The sequence below is a fragment of the Channa argus genome, chromosome 7, assembly GCF_033026475.1.
Source record: "Channa argus isolate prfri chromosome 7, Channa argus male v1.0, whole genome shotgun sequence".
Lineage (NCBI taxonomy): Eukaryota > Metazoa > Chordata > Actinopteri > Anabantiformes > Channidae > Channa > Channa argus.
Genome location: NC_090203.1, coordinates 15,441,994 through 15,457,851, shown reverse-complemented (window position 1 = coordinate 15,457,851; position 15,858 = coordinate 15,441,994). Strand labels below are relative to the sequence as shown.

The 15,858-nt window shown below is 39.8% G+C and overlaps 4 protein-coding genes across 6 annotated transcripts; 3 read left to right on the top strand and 1 right to left on the bottom strand.

Moving 5' to 3' along the window:
• Positions 1-408: 408 nt before the first annotated feature.
• On the top strand, positions 409-3,778 carry LOC137130566 (transmembrane protein 222-like). 2 transcript variants are annotated; one of them, XM_067510898.1, is made up of 7 exons: positions 409-642; positions 864-948; positions 1,286-1,317; positions 1,413-1,509; positions 1,590-1,720; positions 2,830-2,954; positions 3,638-3,778. In XM_067510898.1, the coding sequence occupies exons 1-6, from the start codon at positions 524-526 to the stop codon at positions 2,915-2,917; spliced, it is 552 nt and encodes a 183-aa protein (XP_067366999.1). In that variant the 5' UTR covers positions 409-523; the 3' UTR covers positions 2,918-2,954; positions 3,638-3,778. The 2 variants fall into 2 exon arrangements, with proteins under 2 accessions (XP_067366999.1, XP_067366998.1); XM_067510897.1 differs by lacking the exon at positions 3,638-3,778 and having other exon boundaries at positions 423-642; positions 2,830-3,583.
• Positions 3,779-3,819: 41 nt separating this feature from the next.
• LOC137130564 (trophoblast glycoprotein-like) lies at positions 3,820-6,004 on the top strand. The gene is made up of 2 exons (XM_067510894.1): positions 3,820-4,242; positions 4,427-6,004. The coding sequence occupies exons 1-2, from the start codon at positions 3,983-3,985 to the stop codon at positions 5,358-5,360; spliced, it is 1,194 nt and encodes a 397-aa protein (XP_067366995.1). The 5' UTR covers positions 3,820-3,982; the 3' UTR covers positions 5,361-6,004.
• Positions 6,005-6,560: 556 nt separating this feature from the next.
• On the top strand, positions 6,561-12,011 carry kdf1a (keratinocyte differentiation factor 1a). Of its 2 annotated transcripts, none has more exons than XM_067510893.1 (4): positions 6,561-6,691; positions 7,223-8,282; positions 8,679-8,753; positions 9,891-12,011. In XM_067510893.1, the coding sequence occupies exons 2-4, from the start codon at positions 7,235-7,237 to the stop codon at positions 9,974-9,976; spliced, it is 1,209 nt and encodes a 402-aa protein (XP_067366994.1). In that variant the 5' UTR covers positions 6,561-6,691; positions 7,223-7,234; the 3' UTR covers positions 9,977-12,011. The 2 variants fall into 2 exon arrangements, with proteins under 2 accessions (XP_067366994.1, XP_067366993.1); XM_067510892.1 differs by having other exon boundaries at positions 6,576-6,873.
• Positions 12,012-12,102: 91 nt separating this feature from the next.
• nr0b2a (nuclear receptor subfamily 0, group B, member 2a) lies at positions 12,103-13,359 on the bottom strand. Its single transcript, XM_067510895.1, has 2 exons — positions 12,716-13,359; positions 12,103-12,574 (listed from the first exon to the last, which is right to left on the bottom strand). The coding sequence occupies exons 1-2, from the start codon at positions 13,248-13,250 to the stop codon at positions 12,333-12,335; spliced, it is 777 nt and encodes a 258-aa protein (XP_067366996.1). The 5' UTR covers positions 13,251-13,359; the 3' UTR covers positions 12,103-12,332.
• Between the last annotated feature and the right edge of the window lie 2,499 nt (positions 13,360-15,858).

Sequence of the window (15,858 nt, the reverse complement as noted above, 5' to 3'; positions counted from 1 at the left end):
TATACACTGGTCATTCATCAGTGTCTGCTCTATGATCTGTTTTTGCTGACTATTGGGCAACAAATGTGAGCACAGTACATAGTTAGGGGAACATCTGCCCCATATACCATAAAAAAGTGTCCCAGCTTTAGGAGTTGTGGGTAGAGTGACTAAAGTTCATGTCTGTGTGGACAGAGGCTCCAAAACCTGAAAAACAGAATTTTGATAAATGCCTGCAAAAATTATTGGTAATGTATTGGTGAAAGTACTGCTGAAGTTTATATCTTTGCTGTAAATGAGATAAGACTCATCTATTGCTTGGACTAATGAGAGTAAAAACAAATACAAATCGGATAATAAATTTCACTAATTTAGATGAAGCTTTGATGTCTACGACCGTATAAGTCATTGAATCCCATTTACTGATTGTACGTCCCATCAGCAGTGATGCGTTCACTGACCGACTTCTGTCAGATCCGCGGAGGCGAGAACTGCGCGGTACCGCTCCCACGTCACCGTCATCTCCCGTCACTCCGTGGCAGTGATGGCGGAGGCGGATGATACCGATATAATGATGAACTATCACGGTGATTTCTTAAAAAGCGACAGAAAAGGCAGCCGTTACCCCTACTGCATTGTGTGGACACCTATTCCTATTTTGTCGTAAGAAACTAAAACATATTTCTTGCTCTTGTTAGCTTAGCGTTAGCTGCGACAGCTTGCCGCTCGGCTATTATTTTGCTAACGTCAGATGAAATACAGCAGGTTTAGTGAAATGTAGCTACTAGTAAACCCACTTATTATAACAAATTATTGTATTATAAGTACTGCATTATTCTATTAGGCAACTGTTCATACTGTATTGTACTGCGTGCATCCTGCAGGTGGGTGCTCCCCTTCATCGGTCACATGGGTATATGCACATCATCAGGAGTCATACGAGACTTTGCAGGGTCATACTTTGTATCTGTGAGTATTGCTTTTGCATCTACCGTAATTTATCCATTTATTTATCTTATGAAATCGGCAAGTCCATATCATGCAGTCAGTGTAAAGAGGCATCAAAGCCCAGTGAGACTGAACATACTGTATATCTAAAATAAAATGCAAACCTTTAATCTACGTTGTCATCTTGACTTGCAGAGTAAAGCTGCTAAATTATGAACACTTACTCAATTGGACTTTTTAGCTTGCGATTCTTAAAGCTGCAATTTCTCATAATCACATTTATCTATTATGTATCACACTAAATATATTTTAGTTCATTCACTTGTATGGTTTCTTGAATGTTACACATTTTTCACAGGAGGACAACATGGGCTTTGGTAGACCAACAAAGTAAGTTCATATTTTATTTTCCTAATATTTCAACGAGTAGTTCACACAAAATCACACATTTTAAGAAATACACTGATTATTAATTATTACTGCAGGTATTGGAAACTTGATGTGGACAAAGTCTGTGGAAACGGTGTTGCTACATGGGACAAAGCAGTGCATGATGCATCTGAAGAATACAAATGTAGGCCGGTAAGATAATGTGTAGGATTTTAATACACATATTTGCTCAACATTATTCATATACTAATAACTATTGTGTTTTCTTGAAGCACAATCTGTGTTTTGATAACTGCCATTCCCACGTTGCCATGGCCCTCAATCTAATGCGCTATGACAACAGCACATCTTGGAACATGGTGAACCTCTGCGTGCTTTCTCTCGTTCATGGGAAACATGTGAGGTAAGTATTTTAGGCTCACTCTGACATTTATGCAATTATTGTAAGAACATAAAGCCAAGGCTCTGTCCTGCTTTTAAGGGAGCATCTGCTCCCTGATCCTCCACTTCTCAAAGTTTCTCAAATTCAAGCTTTATACTTTTTGTCATTAGTTTGGTTATATTAGTTGATCAAGCTCAAACCATAGTTTACAGTATTTGCTAGAATTTACAGCTCCACTTGTATTTTTATTTGACAGACCTGGTTGTCCAAAGTGATGTTATTTTTGTCCCTTATACCTGTATTCATCTGAAGCAATGTGGGACTTTGAGTGTCTTGGACAAGGACTCATAAATATTTGAAAAAAAGCTTTCAGATTATACGTTCTGCATGTCATTGTACTGTTTTTCTATAACATGGGTTGAGTTAGTAAGTCACAATAATTAGATGGTCTATTCTTAGATCCTTGATAAGTTTAAGAAAAAAGAAGGATCCCATTTACAGCATGGATAATTGTGAAATATGTGTAATTAGAAAGAAGACAGAAGTAGCAAAAGTAGAATTACAAATTAGCTGTGGAGAAAATATGGTTGCTAACAATACTGGGCTGAACACACCTAAATATCTTAAACATACACACATATATCTTTTATACTGCTGAGCTGCTAGATGCAAGTGAGCATTAAGAGATATATGGCCCACAGAACCCTCCTCATTATTCTCTGCTGACCCACATAGACAATGCAGGCTTCACACTCTTTGCTAACTGTGCGCGTATATTACCACAGCACAGGAATCTTTTAGATAGCAGGGGAGTCATGTAATTCATCACTGACAGCAACGCTCCTCTCTGTGCCACCACTGGAGGTCACCTTTCTGCTGGGGCTCCCTGGGTCGGCCAGGTAGAAAGGAGAGTAGGACGCAGGCTGGAGTGCAGCCATCTGGAGAGAGACAAGATGTCAGCCTCTGGGTGTAAAAAGATCAGACCGTGTGAAACCTAAACACATCTTACATGTCCTTGTCTCACAAAATATACCAGAAAGGGTGTTTTACCATCTCTATCACACTTGCACAGTCTCACAACATCCCGGTGGTGATTATCACTCTAACGTTACTCACTTTCTATCCCTCAGCTGGGCTGCCTTCCTCAAAACCTGGCTCCCCTTTCTCATGCTGTGTGGTGTCCTTGCAACCTTCATCCTAACATTGAACCTACAGTAATGGAGTGAGCAGTGGACTGGGATGACTCACATATAGAGTTTGTTTTTATTTTATACATTGTCATACGCATTGTTCTGTCTGTAGGAGGTTAATGGAGGTAAAAGCAGCTGTTTGTCTGTAGTTTTAATTTCAGTAATTTTAGGTTTTTGCTATTTTTGTTTATAAATCAGTAACGTAACAGTATCTACAAAACATCTCTTCACCATATATGATTACTCTAATTCACTTTGTGGGTTCTGGGTAATTGTTTAGCTTATTAAGCATATTATGAAGGAAAATTACTGTACAGTAGAGCAATGCCACTGACCTCCAGAGATGTATTTTTAATGAGGGGCAGTAATTGATGTGTTTTCAAACTTGCTAATGTACATTTTGGTGATGAATCACTACTAAATGGACCATAAAATCCTAATAATGAAAGTAATCAATCATCTGTCTATGAGATATGAGTCACTACCAAAGATAGAATTATGTAGGGTCTACATGTGAAAAATAGTTATATGCTCCTGTAAAAATCAACTTTTTTCACATGTGTAAAGACAGATTTTTTTTTAGCATTATTTGATTTTCTCCAGCAATGAGCAATACTATACTGTATTATTATATATTATTTATTTGTTCTTGATGCTGTGTATCTAAATAAACATCATTATAGTAAATCTCTAACATCAGTGTTTTTTCTGTTTTTGTAACCTAATTGTGGATCTGCTGTGTGCAAAGCCATCACATCTACCCTGGCAGACTGTGTGGGTCACTGGCTGTTGCTGTGCCCTAATCGTCTTCTGTAGCTTTAAGGGAACCACATACCTTTTTCCTCTAGCCGATTCTTGCTGATATGAACTACCATCAGTTTACAGGAACCTTTATTCCCAGAGTGAAGCAGATGAGGAAGGACTAATGGTGGAGTGAGCTGTTTTTGCTATATTTGCAGTGTTTGATTATTTTTATACACCAAAAGCTTAGGATGAAGTAATTAATCCACAATGCAATTTTTCTCTGCTGCAATTCATAATTTTGTGCGCTACCATTTTTCTAGAAAATCTTTTATTTAGCCATAATTTAGAGATGTGTATTTTTGTAGTCCGTGTGTTTGTGGGAATCCTTCTTTGTACCCCATTTCAGTGCGTGGAGTGTCCTTTTGGCTGTGAGTGTTTTGCTGTCACTCATACAGTGAAATGTCTTTCTAAGGATCTGCTCACGGTGCCACAAAGTATTTCAGGATACACGAGGACTTTGATCATCACAGGAAATAATATACACCAGATTGCACCTGATTTATTTACAAAGCTGGAGAATGTGACCAACATTAATTTGAGCAATAATAGGTAAGAATGTCAGTGTCTGCTTTTTCTTTTTTACTTGTTATCCATACATATTAAGTTATGTTTAAATAATGTAACTAACTTTATTGTTGTGCCTAAAAATAATATTTTTTTTTTGTTTTGACCGTACAGTGAGGTCCTGTTTCTGTCTAAAGGACAGATTTTACAGTGCAAGTTGTCTTTACAGGATTACAGAGATGGCATCCCACAGCTTTTCTGCCCTCATCAAACTCCGTTTTCTGGATCTCAGTGGAAACCAGCTGGCACTCATCCATCCAGAAGCTCTAAGCATACCTGGCAGTCCTCTTCAGGAGCTTAACCTGAGCTGCTCGCTGTACAACTTTACTGCTCTGACAGACCTCACCACGGCTCTGCGCTGGGGTGGCCTCAGAGGGCTCCTTCGCCTTGACCTCTCTGGGAATCACCTCACCCTGTTGCCCCCAGGGATGTTCTCCCACCTTCCCAATCTGCAGCAGCTCTTCCTCACTAACAACTCTCTGGTAGCTATCTACAGTGGTACCTTCTCTGGCATGAACCATCTGCAGGTGCTAGACCTGACGCACAATGCCTTTAGGACTTTTAGGCCTGATGCTCTACAAGAGCTGGACCAGTTTGGGAACATTCGCATCCTTCTTGGTAACAACCCGTACACCTGCACTTGTGAGATCCGAAATTTTGTCACCTGGTTGAACGACTCTAGGGCTCAAGTAGATGTGGACACTGTGAGATGTGCATCTCCAAGAGAGATGATCAACACCACGCTGAGAGGGCTTGGTGTCCAGGCCATTGGGTGTGTTCTTCCAGCAGAGATGGCTGACCTCACGTTGCAGACATCCTATGTCTTCCTAGGCCTGGTGCTGGGGTTTGTGGGCATGGTCTTTCTCTTTGTGCTCTATCTGAATCGTAAAGGTATGAAGAAGTGGATCATTGAAATGAGAGATGCGTGTCAGGATGTTTTGGATGGATATCACTACAGATATGAGATTGATTCGGACCCTCGGCTGAGGCACATCTCAACAGGCAGCACAAGGGTAAAAGGAAAAATAGGATTAACCCTGTCACGGCAGCCACCAAATGACACCTGCATTGTCCGGGTTCCCACAGACATACAGGTTAAATAGGTGACAACCTCCCCACCTGTGAACTTATGATGTCCAACTGTAATCATAATCATTTGAGAAAATAAAGAAACATAGTGAATAGTTTAGGCAATAAAGTTTGTTTAAGATGAGCTTCCTGTATATACACTATACTGCAGTTATAACTTCAGCCTAAAAGCAGTTATAATTTCACCTTTCGAGTGCCTTTGTCTTTTTAAGGCACTCAAGCAGCGTGTCTGTAAGTTTACCTTAATGTTGGTTTATAATACATTTTACATTTTATATTTGCTTCACTGAAATCACGCTAGATCACGTTAACCTTCATCTTTACCCTCAATTCCGTCCACTGTTCATTGTGTTTTGGTATTAGTGTCATGTTATTACATATCTTGACATAATACAGAGGAAAAAAGATAAATGATGTAGACGGTAGCTCAGTGGCATGGAAAATGTATGTTGACTTAAGAAACTTTAATTCATAGACACCCATTACATTTTTAAAAAGCTTTTATTTAGATTATGAACGCTTCAAAAAATCCTTAAATTTGATTGTGCTGAGTAGCATCTGTATTATGAAATTTTCAAATTAACAGATATTAAAGGTACTGTATGATACAAAACTTGTATTTAAATGAGTTATTATAAAATAAATGGAATGATTAATGGTCCTGTGTCCCTATTTTATTGTGACTGTATTGAACCAACAAGACTCGTGGTAGGCAGACTCACATGTTTCTCCAGGTGAGGTGGCCCTACTATTTTAATTCAAAGACTTTGTGATTTAGTGTTTCTATAGAAGGGAAAATAGGGCAGAATGAATTATATTGTTTGGAAACACACCTGCTGGCTCTGCAGCTGTGCACCTCTGTGTACCTGTCAGACTTACATTTTATGTTTGTGCTCAGCCATGGTGAGTTCATAACTTTAGAAACTCCACTTGTCACAATGAATGTAAAGTACATTTCCTTATGTGTTGTCATGTTGCATCACTTAGTTCTAATTACAATCTATCTTTAAAGCCATTTTCTCTGTTTTTCTCTGTTTTCTCCTTTTATGTGTATTACTTGGAAATGTTCCCCTGGTGAGCGTGTGTACTATCTTGTCGTTTTTCACAGTTTTTTTCCCTACTTCTTTCCTTTTTGTTTGTACACCTCTTCTTCTGCCCTTACATCCGCCTGACGTGACGTCACAACTCACCTGTGGGTGGGTGTTGGATCTGGGATTAGTTGTAGCCGCAGGTAATAGCCAAACATTGGGAGACTCTTGGCAACATAAGACAGTTTGTTTTTACCAAAAGAAAGACGACACGAATGAGCTGGGTTGTGTCGTTCGGTCGAGGCACCAGATTTCAGGTTTGCAAAAGTTTCTTCTTTCCTGGAAATAAATCGGCTGGAAGTCTGTGGGCGGCGAAATCCGTCTTCTCTTTCTCAATTTGAAGCGCCAACAGAGGAGCGTTTTCTCAGACTTCCGTGGTTTGCTCGCCGAACAAGTTATCTAGGATAAGTAGACAAGGACGACTCTTTCTTCTTATGCTGTAAGTGAATGTTTTCTATGTAAAGTTAAATATGGGTAAATGTTGAATGGGATTTTGTCTGAAGCGTTTTCCTGCACATGTACTGTAGGCCAAACTAGATTTAGGTAAGCGACGAAATGGGCCAATTTATTATCAGCCTAACAATCAATGCACTCACTTTTTTTATTTACATTCTGAGAATGTCAGGGGAGGTTCCTTAACTGGAAACCAAGTGTAACTGAAGTCTTAAATGCAGGCTAGTTTGATGTGCCATGGTGCGTTAAAATGCTGCAAGCCAGTGTGGCCACAAAACGGGAGGTTCACACCTGGTTATTATTTCTAAACAACCTTCTTCCACACCCTGTCCCAGGCATTTTGAGCCATGCCTGGCCACAGCACAGGGGCTCCCCAGGTGTCCCGCCACCACAAACATCACAGCCTCAGCTCCAGAGCAGAGAAATACAGACAAACTCTGACTATATCCCGAGAGAGCACAGCCAGCCAAGAGTCCTACAAGGATCCTCATGAGAAGCATCTACATGTGCACCACACTGACCACTCCCGGTATTCAGACAAGAAGTACAGTCACAGCAGAGGGCACCCGCGAAATGGCACGGGACGAGGCTCAGAGACAATAGGATTTATTCCTGGGTCTGCAGACAACGCACCTGGCAGCCGACACACTTGTGGCTCCTGTGCCTCTGTCGGCTGGAGCAGCTGTAAGGCTCTTATCTGCTGTGTACTGACCTGTGGATTTTATGGCAGTCGAGAGCCCTGCCTGCCTGTAACTGAGAGCTCCACAGACCATCCCCCTAAAGCAGCAAATGAGCCTCACCCTCCTAATGGGATGGTTATGACTAACCCCACTTGTGACATCCCTGTGGAGATCAGCAAGTCAACCAAAGTCTCTAAGTTACCAACGAGCGACAGCTTTCGTTACCCAGATGTGCGCATCGCAGGTCAGACAGTAAAGTATCCGGTTACTGCCCCGAAACGGACCCGTACGACTGGCAAGGGGGAAAGCCAGCGGCCAGTCAGCAACACCAGCCTGTTATCTCGTGAGGACTACGATTTAGATGACCTAAGTGACACGAGCACAGACATTGACTCTCTTATCACCAAGAAACTGCTGGAACTTTACGCCCTGCACCAGATTGACCAGCTGGCCAAGTGCACCTCAGACTCATCTTTTTCCCGCAAGACCAACGAGATCAGTGAACTCATCTACAGCATCGCTCAGGACTACAACTTAGAGGAGCAGGAGGCGGAGTGCAAACTGGTGCACGGTGTCATCCGCATCAGCACCCGAAAGGGCAAAAGAAAGGAAAAAAGCCATCAGTCGACAGGGCAGCGTCATAATGGGAGGAGCAATGGGACACCTCGTGACAGTGGGAACGAGACCATGACCAACACCTTCATGAGCAGTGACTGTAAGGAAATCATTTTTTTCAAAACAAATTACCTTTGATAATAACTGCTTTATAAATATTTATAGGAAAGCATGTGATACGTGTTTTCAACACAACCTGGCTGCAACATACCAAATATACCAATCATCCTACCTGTCTTTCCTTAATGACTCAGTGTCTGTTGGAACACTGGTGAAGCTCTTTTGTTTGGCTCCTAGTTTAAGCCCTATTAGCCCAGCCATTTTACAGGCAATGACCTAATAACAGTTGGCTAATCTAGAGCAAGTTGATACTGGCCCACAGAGTCTCCTCGAAGCCATTGTACAATATGCAGGGATGACCGGATTAGTTAAAAAATGGATGTACTAATGTCTGTCATGTTGTGTTCACTTGTTCTATTTTTGTCCCTTGCCACAGTTCCAGAGGTGAAAGTGTCAGAGCAGACACCATCCGATGAGCTGGCAAGGAAAATGCGCCCTTACAGTGGGAGAAGTGAGTATTTGGCAATTTTCCACAACAGGCACACAGACCCCTTTTGTGTCGTCCTTGAAGAAAAGGCATGTTTGAGGAATTCTGACTTAACTTAGATCCAGGATAAGTCAGCACTTTGAACAGCGTGTGGTTAGAAGAATTACACATCATAGTCTTAACTCTATTTACCTTGTTGATCAGGGATGGTGTTCGATAGCATTTAATAAAATCTGAATCTAGTTTCATATTTACATATTAAATACAGACCTGAATCCATTAAAAGCTCTTCTCGGATCAACGTGTTAGGTGGGGGATGAAGTCCTGTCACTTAATTTCATATTATATATACTGCATCTTTTATTCACATGACTTTAATATTTTTGGGTCGACGTCGACGTTCTCCCTTCCACTGTGTGCGCACTTCCTGAAATATTGTATTTTTTTAGTTGCATACCTCATCGGGCTGTTATTTTAAAGGAATAAACTGCACTGAGAAAAAAATGATAAAGCTACATTTCTTTATTTGCCCTGGTGACTGAGGTATAGTTACCTTCCTGGTGTGTGAATGTGGACTCAGTTTTGACTGTTCATTGTACCTTCTGCAGCTTCAGGCATTTTCTCACCTGCTCTCTGCTTTCCTGTAACATTGCATTCTTTAAACAGTAAAAGTCCAGAATTCCTGCCCTTTTCTCTGGATATTGCAAGCTGCCTCCTCCCTTCACCTAACGCCTTACACCCTCGTATCAATCCACCTCATTCTCCCATCCAGCTCAGCAGTCATGCTACACCAAGAGCCAGAGCAGCAGATCAAGTCACAAAAAATATATGCCACATAATTTTTCCTGGTTTATTATGTAATTTTAGCAAACAACTTAGATTACAGATAAATTAACACACAGCTGCCTCTTTATTGTTGTTGTTGCTCTACAAAGAGGCTGTTAGAAGGATGCGGTGTCTTATTACATGTGTTTGAATGAGGGTACACGACATTGTGTTTCAACAATTTTCACACCATGTCCTGGGAATGTGTCACTGTCCTTAGTTAAACCTTTTATGTCTCACCATTTGTGCATTAAACATAACATCTGTTGTTCTGGCTTTTTCTATCCCTGCAATGTTTTTTGTTTTCAGTGTAATAAATATGGCTTTCTCTTGCAGCATACTCCTCCAGCACCAACACGGCCTACTCTCCGTATCATCATGACACAGAGACAGACTCTTCAGGTGCTCCTCTGCTTCTCTGAAGAGCAATGCAAAACAGATGTGCCTGTGCTGACACAGGATGTAGCCAAGTAGATGGACGGTTTTATCTTCTGCTAACATTTGTGCTGTTACTGAGCGGGGCACTTTTGGGCGGCTGTGCTTCTCCCTTTAGTGGTCTGGCTAATGTTTGCTGTTGGAGTGTCATGTAAATTCACGGACCTTGTATCTATTCAGTAATTGACCATCTGAGAAAACATGTATTTTGTATGCCGGGAACAACAATGCAGGTTTTATGTATTAGTATACAGTGTTTAAAGTTGCTTTCATCAAAAGAAGCATGGCTACACTCTATAAAATCTTAGAAGTCAACTCAGAGGATAGAGACTGATGGTAGAATACAACCGTCCTCATTCTTGTCCGTGTGATTGTTTATGCAAGCCATGTTGATATACCAGAAGTATGGGCTTATCAACCTCTGCCATTTAGACTCTTTAGAGGTATATTTGGATGTGAAAACTCTATTGCTAAGCCATGTTTTTATGTGCATATTTTGAAGATGTTACTGGGTTGTTTAGATATTCGTGGCACTTAGTCACAGTTTTTTGTTTCATTTTCTTTTTTATTCCCAGATAAGCTCTGTTTTTTAACAAAATAAAAACCTCAATGCTTGTTTATGCCTTTTGATATATATAATATGAAAATATCTTTCTATGTTTAAATCACCCATTTGTGTTGACTTTGTTCTTTCAACACATAACAAATTAACATTAATGTAGTTCAGTATAAGCAACTTTATTGTTTTTGTTATATCAACAAGTCTTTCTGTGTGCCTGGGCTGCTTTAGTCTACTTTACTCTTTGTTACTTGCGTTATTGTCAAGCTCGTCTACCCGAGGTCACTGTGTTGTAGCAGGCAGGCTTTTTCTGCCCTCAGCAAAAGAGGAAACTTGTTTGGCAGGTTCTGACAAAAAGGAAATGAAATCCTTGTGTTTGTCTTTGCTATTTATTGCAAAGAAAAGAAGCTGTGCAGAAAATCAGCCTGATTTCAGGAACTTGTCCTAAAGTCTTACAAAGGATCAAATTAACTGAACTGTATTTTCTCTTATTTTAAGTATATTCTTTCAGTCTTAAAGTAGCAAGGACAGCTCTACTGTTGCAGCAGTTTAGTTTAGCTGTGTATTATATTTGTAACTTCTTGTTGGAAGAAAATCACTATTCAACAAAGACCACTAAACTAAATGCTAGCAATTTGTATTCAGTGGAAAATGTCAAGCTTTTAACTTGTTTTTCTTTTTTTCTCAGTTGCCCTGTGTAACCCCATTTCCTCTGGCTCTCTGCCCCCACCAGCACATTCTTGTTTTACCTGTATGAGGTGTCATGTAAAGACTCAGTATTTCACAACTAACATACCATAGACCAGGATGAATTGGGAAGGCTTTTTCCGGATCAAATGCTGCCTGCAGTATGTTAAGTGACATTAGGATTTTAAGACAGTTTAGTTCAAATACTTCTATTCATTTGTGGTAATTACAAATTGGATATGTTTTTCTGGGCTTTAATTTTGTTATATGTGCAAAAGAAAATGGAAAGACCCATGTCCTCCTTTTGCACTTCTGTTGTTTTATAAACTTCTATTTTTTTCCATGAGAGGGAGACAAAGTACACAACATGCTGTAGTGCTTCTACTAAACATGTTTCCTGCTAGTTCTCATTGTCTATGGACAGATGCAAGAAAATAACTACTTTTCTAAACTTAAAACATCATATCTTCATGGTTGTATCACACAGAAAAGTTTATAGTTCTTTTTTTGATTGTTTTACTGGTTTCCAGGCATAGTTGCTACCCTTGGAAACCTTGGCATTGTGATAAGAAATTAAATATATGGGTTTGAGCAATAAATGGCCGTACATATCAGTATGACACAGCTGTCAATTGAACTGTAGGAGTGAGGATGTTGGGGACACTGTTATGGCTGTTATCTGGTGCTCCAAATGAAATGTTTTCCAAATGAAAAGTGTGACTAGATGTAAGTAGTTTAAAAGACTGAGGCACAACTTTAGGCATTATTCTGTTCATGTAAAAATATATATATTTATTTCAAGTGTTCTGCAAATGCCAAAACGTATTTACAACATTAAACCAAATAGAAAAGATTATATGATCTATTTGTCAAGATACAGCATAGTAACTGGGTTTAGACTGGGCTAAAGCAAATATGGCTTCAGTTAAAATGTCTTGTCAATTTACAATTGCTATATTAAGTGCTTTTTTGAGCAGATAATCCTTCGTTTAATGACGCAACATTGCTTGAGTTGGTCAACAAAAAGATCTGCATCACCAGTGACACAAACATTGAATTCAACTTTTTCCAGGACAGTTAAATGAAGTTCACCTCCTCTAATTGCAGAAGAGCATGTCGACCAACAGCTCCAGCAGATCAGTCTGGCCGATCACAGGCCGGAAGAATAGTTCAGTGATGAGGCTGGTTGTGATACTCTGCAGCATGGAGGCTGTGAGGAGGATTCGGGCAAAGCGCTCCTGGTCCCCTTGGTGAAGGAGCCGCACCAACTCATTGAGTGCATGCTGTGCTTCCTGTTGCAAGCCTTCAATGAACAGAGCTGCCTTAAGATCTGGGACATCTGTTGATTAACAAAAAAGCAAGTTGTTAATTTTAGTAGTGACTAAAAATTCACAAGTTAGAATAAAGAAATCTACTTGTTTGGAGACATTTTCTTCTGTTTTTTTAATTTTTAATCGAGTGACTTCGGATGAATACGTACCTGGATTAAATATCATGGTCCCTTTGAGGTATGCATATTCCTTTGGACTCAAATCCAAACTCCAAAACTTTTTGAGGCAGGATTTGAGCTTGCTAACACCTGCCATTGTGGGCTGTTCCCTCTCCATCTCAGGACTCTCCTGACAGTTCAGGAGGATCTTTTTCAGCATGCTGTCAGCAGGGGTATCGGTCACCTCAAAGTCCACATGTTCCTGGGCCAGACCCAAAATGAAGAGTGGTGCCCAGCAGCTTTTCAGAAGCAAGAACTGGTCATTCGATGGTAGCTGGTTAAAAGCAGGTAAATTCTTCATGAAATGGATGGTTTTAACCAGAACTGCTGACGCTTCTTTGCAAATCTCAGCTGACCTTTTCAGGCACACTGTCCGCCGCAACTCACAGTTGCATCTATGGTGTATCGAACTGTAGTTGAAGCTGTTTTGACTTGGCTCGCTGTTATCCATTTGACTTAGGATGTTGTAGAGAATAGGGTTTGAAGTCTTGTCTCTGTTGGATAAACATAAGCACCCGTTATCCATTTTATAGGTTGTATAGATCTACGTAATCAAATGCAAGTGTCCTCTCATATGATGAACTTGTGAGCACTGCTGCTGCTACCTCCTGTGTTCCTGTATTTATATGACCAACCTACCCCTCTTACTGGACCTTGACTTTTCAATACACTCTGTGAAAAACAACTGTGTGCTCTGCCAGGTAACTGATGGAATAACCCTGGGAAACTGATAAGCTTTTCTCAATGAAAAGAAGCTGGTGGAGTAAGGCCTGCATATCAAGAGGGTTGGGCCTTATCTCTGAGCCGGTGTCATTAACCCAGGCAGTACCAAGCTACCAAGGACTGCAGAGGTAATCAGCCTCACACTCTGTCCCTGTGCACTGCCAGCTCACACCTGTTAATCTCGAAATAGACCAAAGCAGAGAGAGTGCATTGACCTATGAGTTAAGTCATCATGAGGCAATTTTTAAAAATGTATTTGTATAATGGTTTTTATTCTAATAGCACTCAATCCAGCCTCCTTTCATATCAGTTTCACACTATATTACCTCTACAATGATAAAATCAAAATCAACCACCGTGACTTATTGTAGCGTCAGAGGTATACAGTGATCTGCCAAAATATTAATGCCAACTGTTGGCCAGCATTACATTTTTCCCTTGTTGACCCCTGTCCTCATTAATGTAGGTGGTATTAATGTTGTGGCTGATCAGTGTATGTGTAGCAATTTTTTGTTGAGTCTAGCAGGTCTGGCAGTGCTATATAGCTGTACTTGGACGCACAGTGGTACTTGAGCTAAATACTTTCATCACCCCGCTAACATGGCAACAATAATAATGTTTAACTTTTGCACCAACTGGCACTAATCACAAAGTACAGGTGAGTTTTACAGGAATGGTATTAGTTTTACAAGTATTGGGTTATCAAAGAATTGGGCAAATAAAATGTTATGCTACTATAATACAACATTAGCATATAATGCCCTTAACATGCTTTACAGTTGATAGAATTAATCCTGAAGGTGTAACGGTGTGTTGCTAGTAAATGACAATTCATTGGTGTTGGTCCTAAGAATGATCAAAGTCATTAAAATATATCATGTAGCAACTTTAAATATCTGTTCAAAATATCAGGGAAATCCATTCAGTAGTACACAGCAAATTTCTGCTGGGAATACAGAAAGGTTACTGCTTCTTTTGGAGGAGCAAGAGATAGATTGATGGATGGATGGATGGATGGATGGATGGATGGATGGATGGACGGATGGATGGATGGATGGATGGATGGATGGATGGATGGATGGATGGATGGATGGATGGATGGATGGATGGATGGATGGATAAACAGGCGGACGGACGGGCGGGCGGGCAGGTGGACAGACAGAGGGACAGACATTTTTATTGACAAAAGAAAATTCAAGGGATTGAGCTTGGGGTTTTATACAAAGTCAAAATTTTTCCCCCTTGTCATTTAATTAAGTTAGAATTTGTTATCTTCCCTGTACCTGGCACAGAGGTTCAACACTGATAAGATAATTACTTTATTATTTTTACAAATAAACAAACATAAATGTAGCATATTTTAGCATATTTTGAAGTCTACATTTTGTTATGGGATTACCACATTGTATAGTCACAAGCAAAACAATACATGACATATTATGCATTTTTCTTTTGGTGGGACATTGACTCAGGCATCTGACATTACCGGATGGATGTTTCACATCTGAACCACAGAAAAGTCAAGGTCAATCCATAAAGTGAATGACTACAATAAAGAGATTACATTCTGGCAGCACCAGTCACAGAATATTTGTTTTACTACCATCAGTGCCTTTATTTGTTTCTTCAAAAATACTTAGAATAGGTTTCAGAGAATCAGTGTCTTTCAATAAGATACACACTGCATATTCATGAAGAGTGTGATGCATCTCATATAGACTACTATAGATCATACTGAATGGAAGCTTTTGGAAGTTCGGCTACGTGATCTAAACTGTTTTTGGTTTGAGAATGGACTGTAACTCTGGATATGTGATAAAAAAACATTTCATTATTAGAATGTGATTTTTTTTCTGTAAAGTGCCCTATAATGCACTCAGCATGACGTATGCTGACAGCTGTAAATGCCAGTGATAAGGCCTGTGTTTATAGATGTTAGGAGCAGGCAGAGACGGACACGGAGGACAGACTCTTATCTCCATCAAGACAGTAAAAATAAAATGTCCTTCAGTCTATTAGTAGAATAACTCCTGTATTCTGACATCAAACAAATAGTCTGAAGAAGCATAATGTAATAGCTGGCATCTGAACAATTGCCTCTTGTTTTACTATTATAATTTTTTTAAACACACACAAACTGTGAAAAGACAAGTGGCTTTAATTGCATTTAAGATAAGACTATAGTAAGAATGTACTACAATCACTAGATGATTTTGAATAAAACAGTGTAAGCATATCCCTTAACCATAAAAAACATACTTGGCTTTTCTTATGGGGTTTCTGCTGAATTTTGACTTTTGTTTTTCCTCTGAGTTTAGTTTTTCAAGGAATTGAACTCTAGTTAAACTAGAAGCATTTCATGATGAACACTATATCTTAGTGGTCAATAGTAAATGGTCTGAACTTATATA

Bases quoted from the DNA above. Each gene is read 5' to 3' on its own strand.
- nr0b2a (XM_067510895.1), bottom strand. From the start codon at position 13,250: ATGGATAACGGGTGCTTATGTTTATCCAACAGAGACAAGACTTCAAAC. The intron at 12,575-12,715 runs GTACGTATTCAT...GTTAATCAACAG, and splicing joins GACCATGATATTTAATCCAG to ATGTCCCAGATCTTAAGGCA.
- LOC137130566 (XM_067510898.1), top strand. From the start codon at position 524: ATGGCGGAGGCGGATGATACCGATATAATGATGAACTATCACGGTGAT. The intron at 643-863 runs GTAAGAAACTAA...TGCATCCTGCAG, and splicing joins ACACCTATTCCTATTTTGTC to GTGGGTGCTCCCCTTCATCG. The intron at 1,510-1,589 runs GTAAGATAATGT...GTTTTCTTGAAG, and splicing joins AAGAATACAAATGTAGGCCG to CACAATCTGTGTTTTGATAA.
- LOC137130564 (XM_067510894.1), top strand. From the start codon at position 3,983: ATGTGTATTTTTGTAGTCCGTGTGTTTGTGGGAATCCTTCTTTGTACC. The intron at 4,243-4,426 runs GTAAGAATGTCA...TTGTCTTTACAG, and splicing joins ATTAATTTGAGCAATAATAG to GATTACAGAGATGGCATCCC.
- kdf1a (XM_067510893.1), top strand. From the start codon at position 7,235: ATGCCTGGCCACAGCACAGGGGCTCCCCAGGTGTCCCGCCACCACAAA. The intron at 8,283-8,678 runs GTAAGGAAATCA...CCCTTGCCACAG, and splicing joins CACCTTCATGAGCAGTGACT to TTCCAGAGGTGAAAGTGTCA. The intron at 8,754-9,890 runs GTGAGTATTTGG...TTTCTCTTGCAG, and splicing joins GCGCCCTTACAGTGGGAGAA to CATACTCCTCCAGCACCAAC.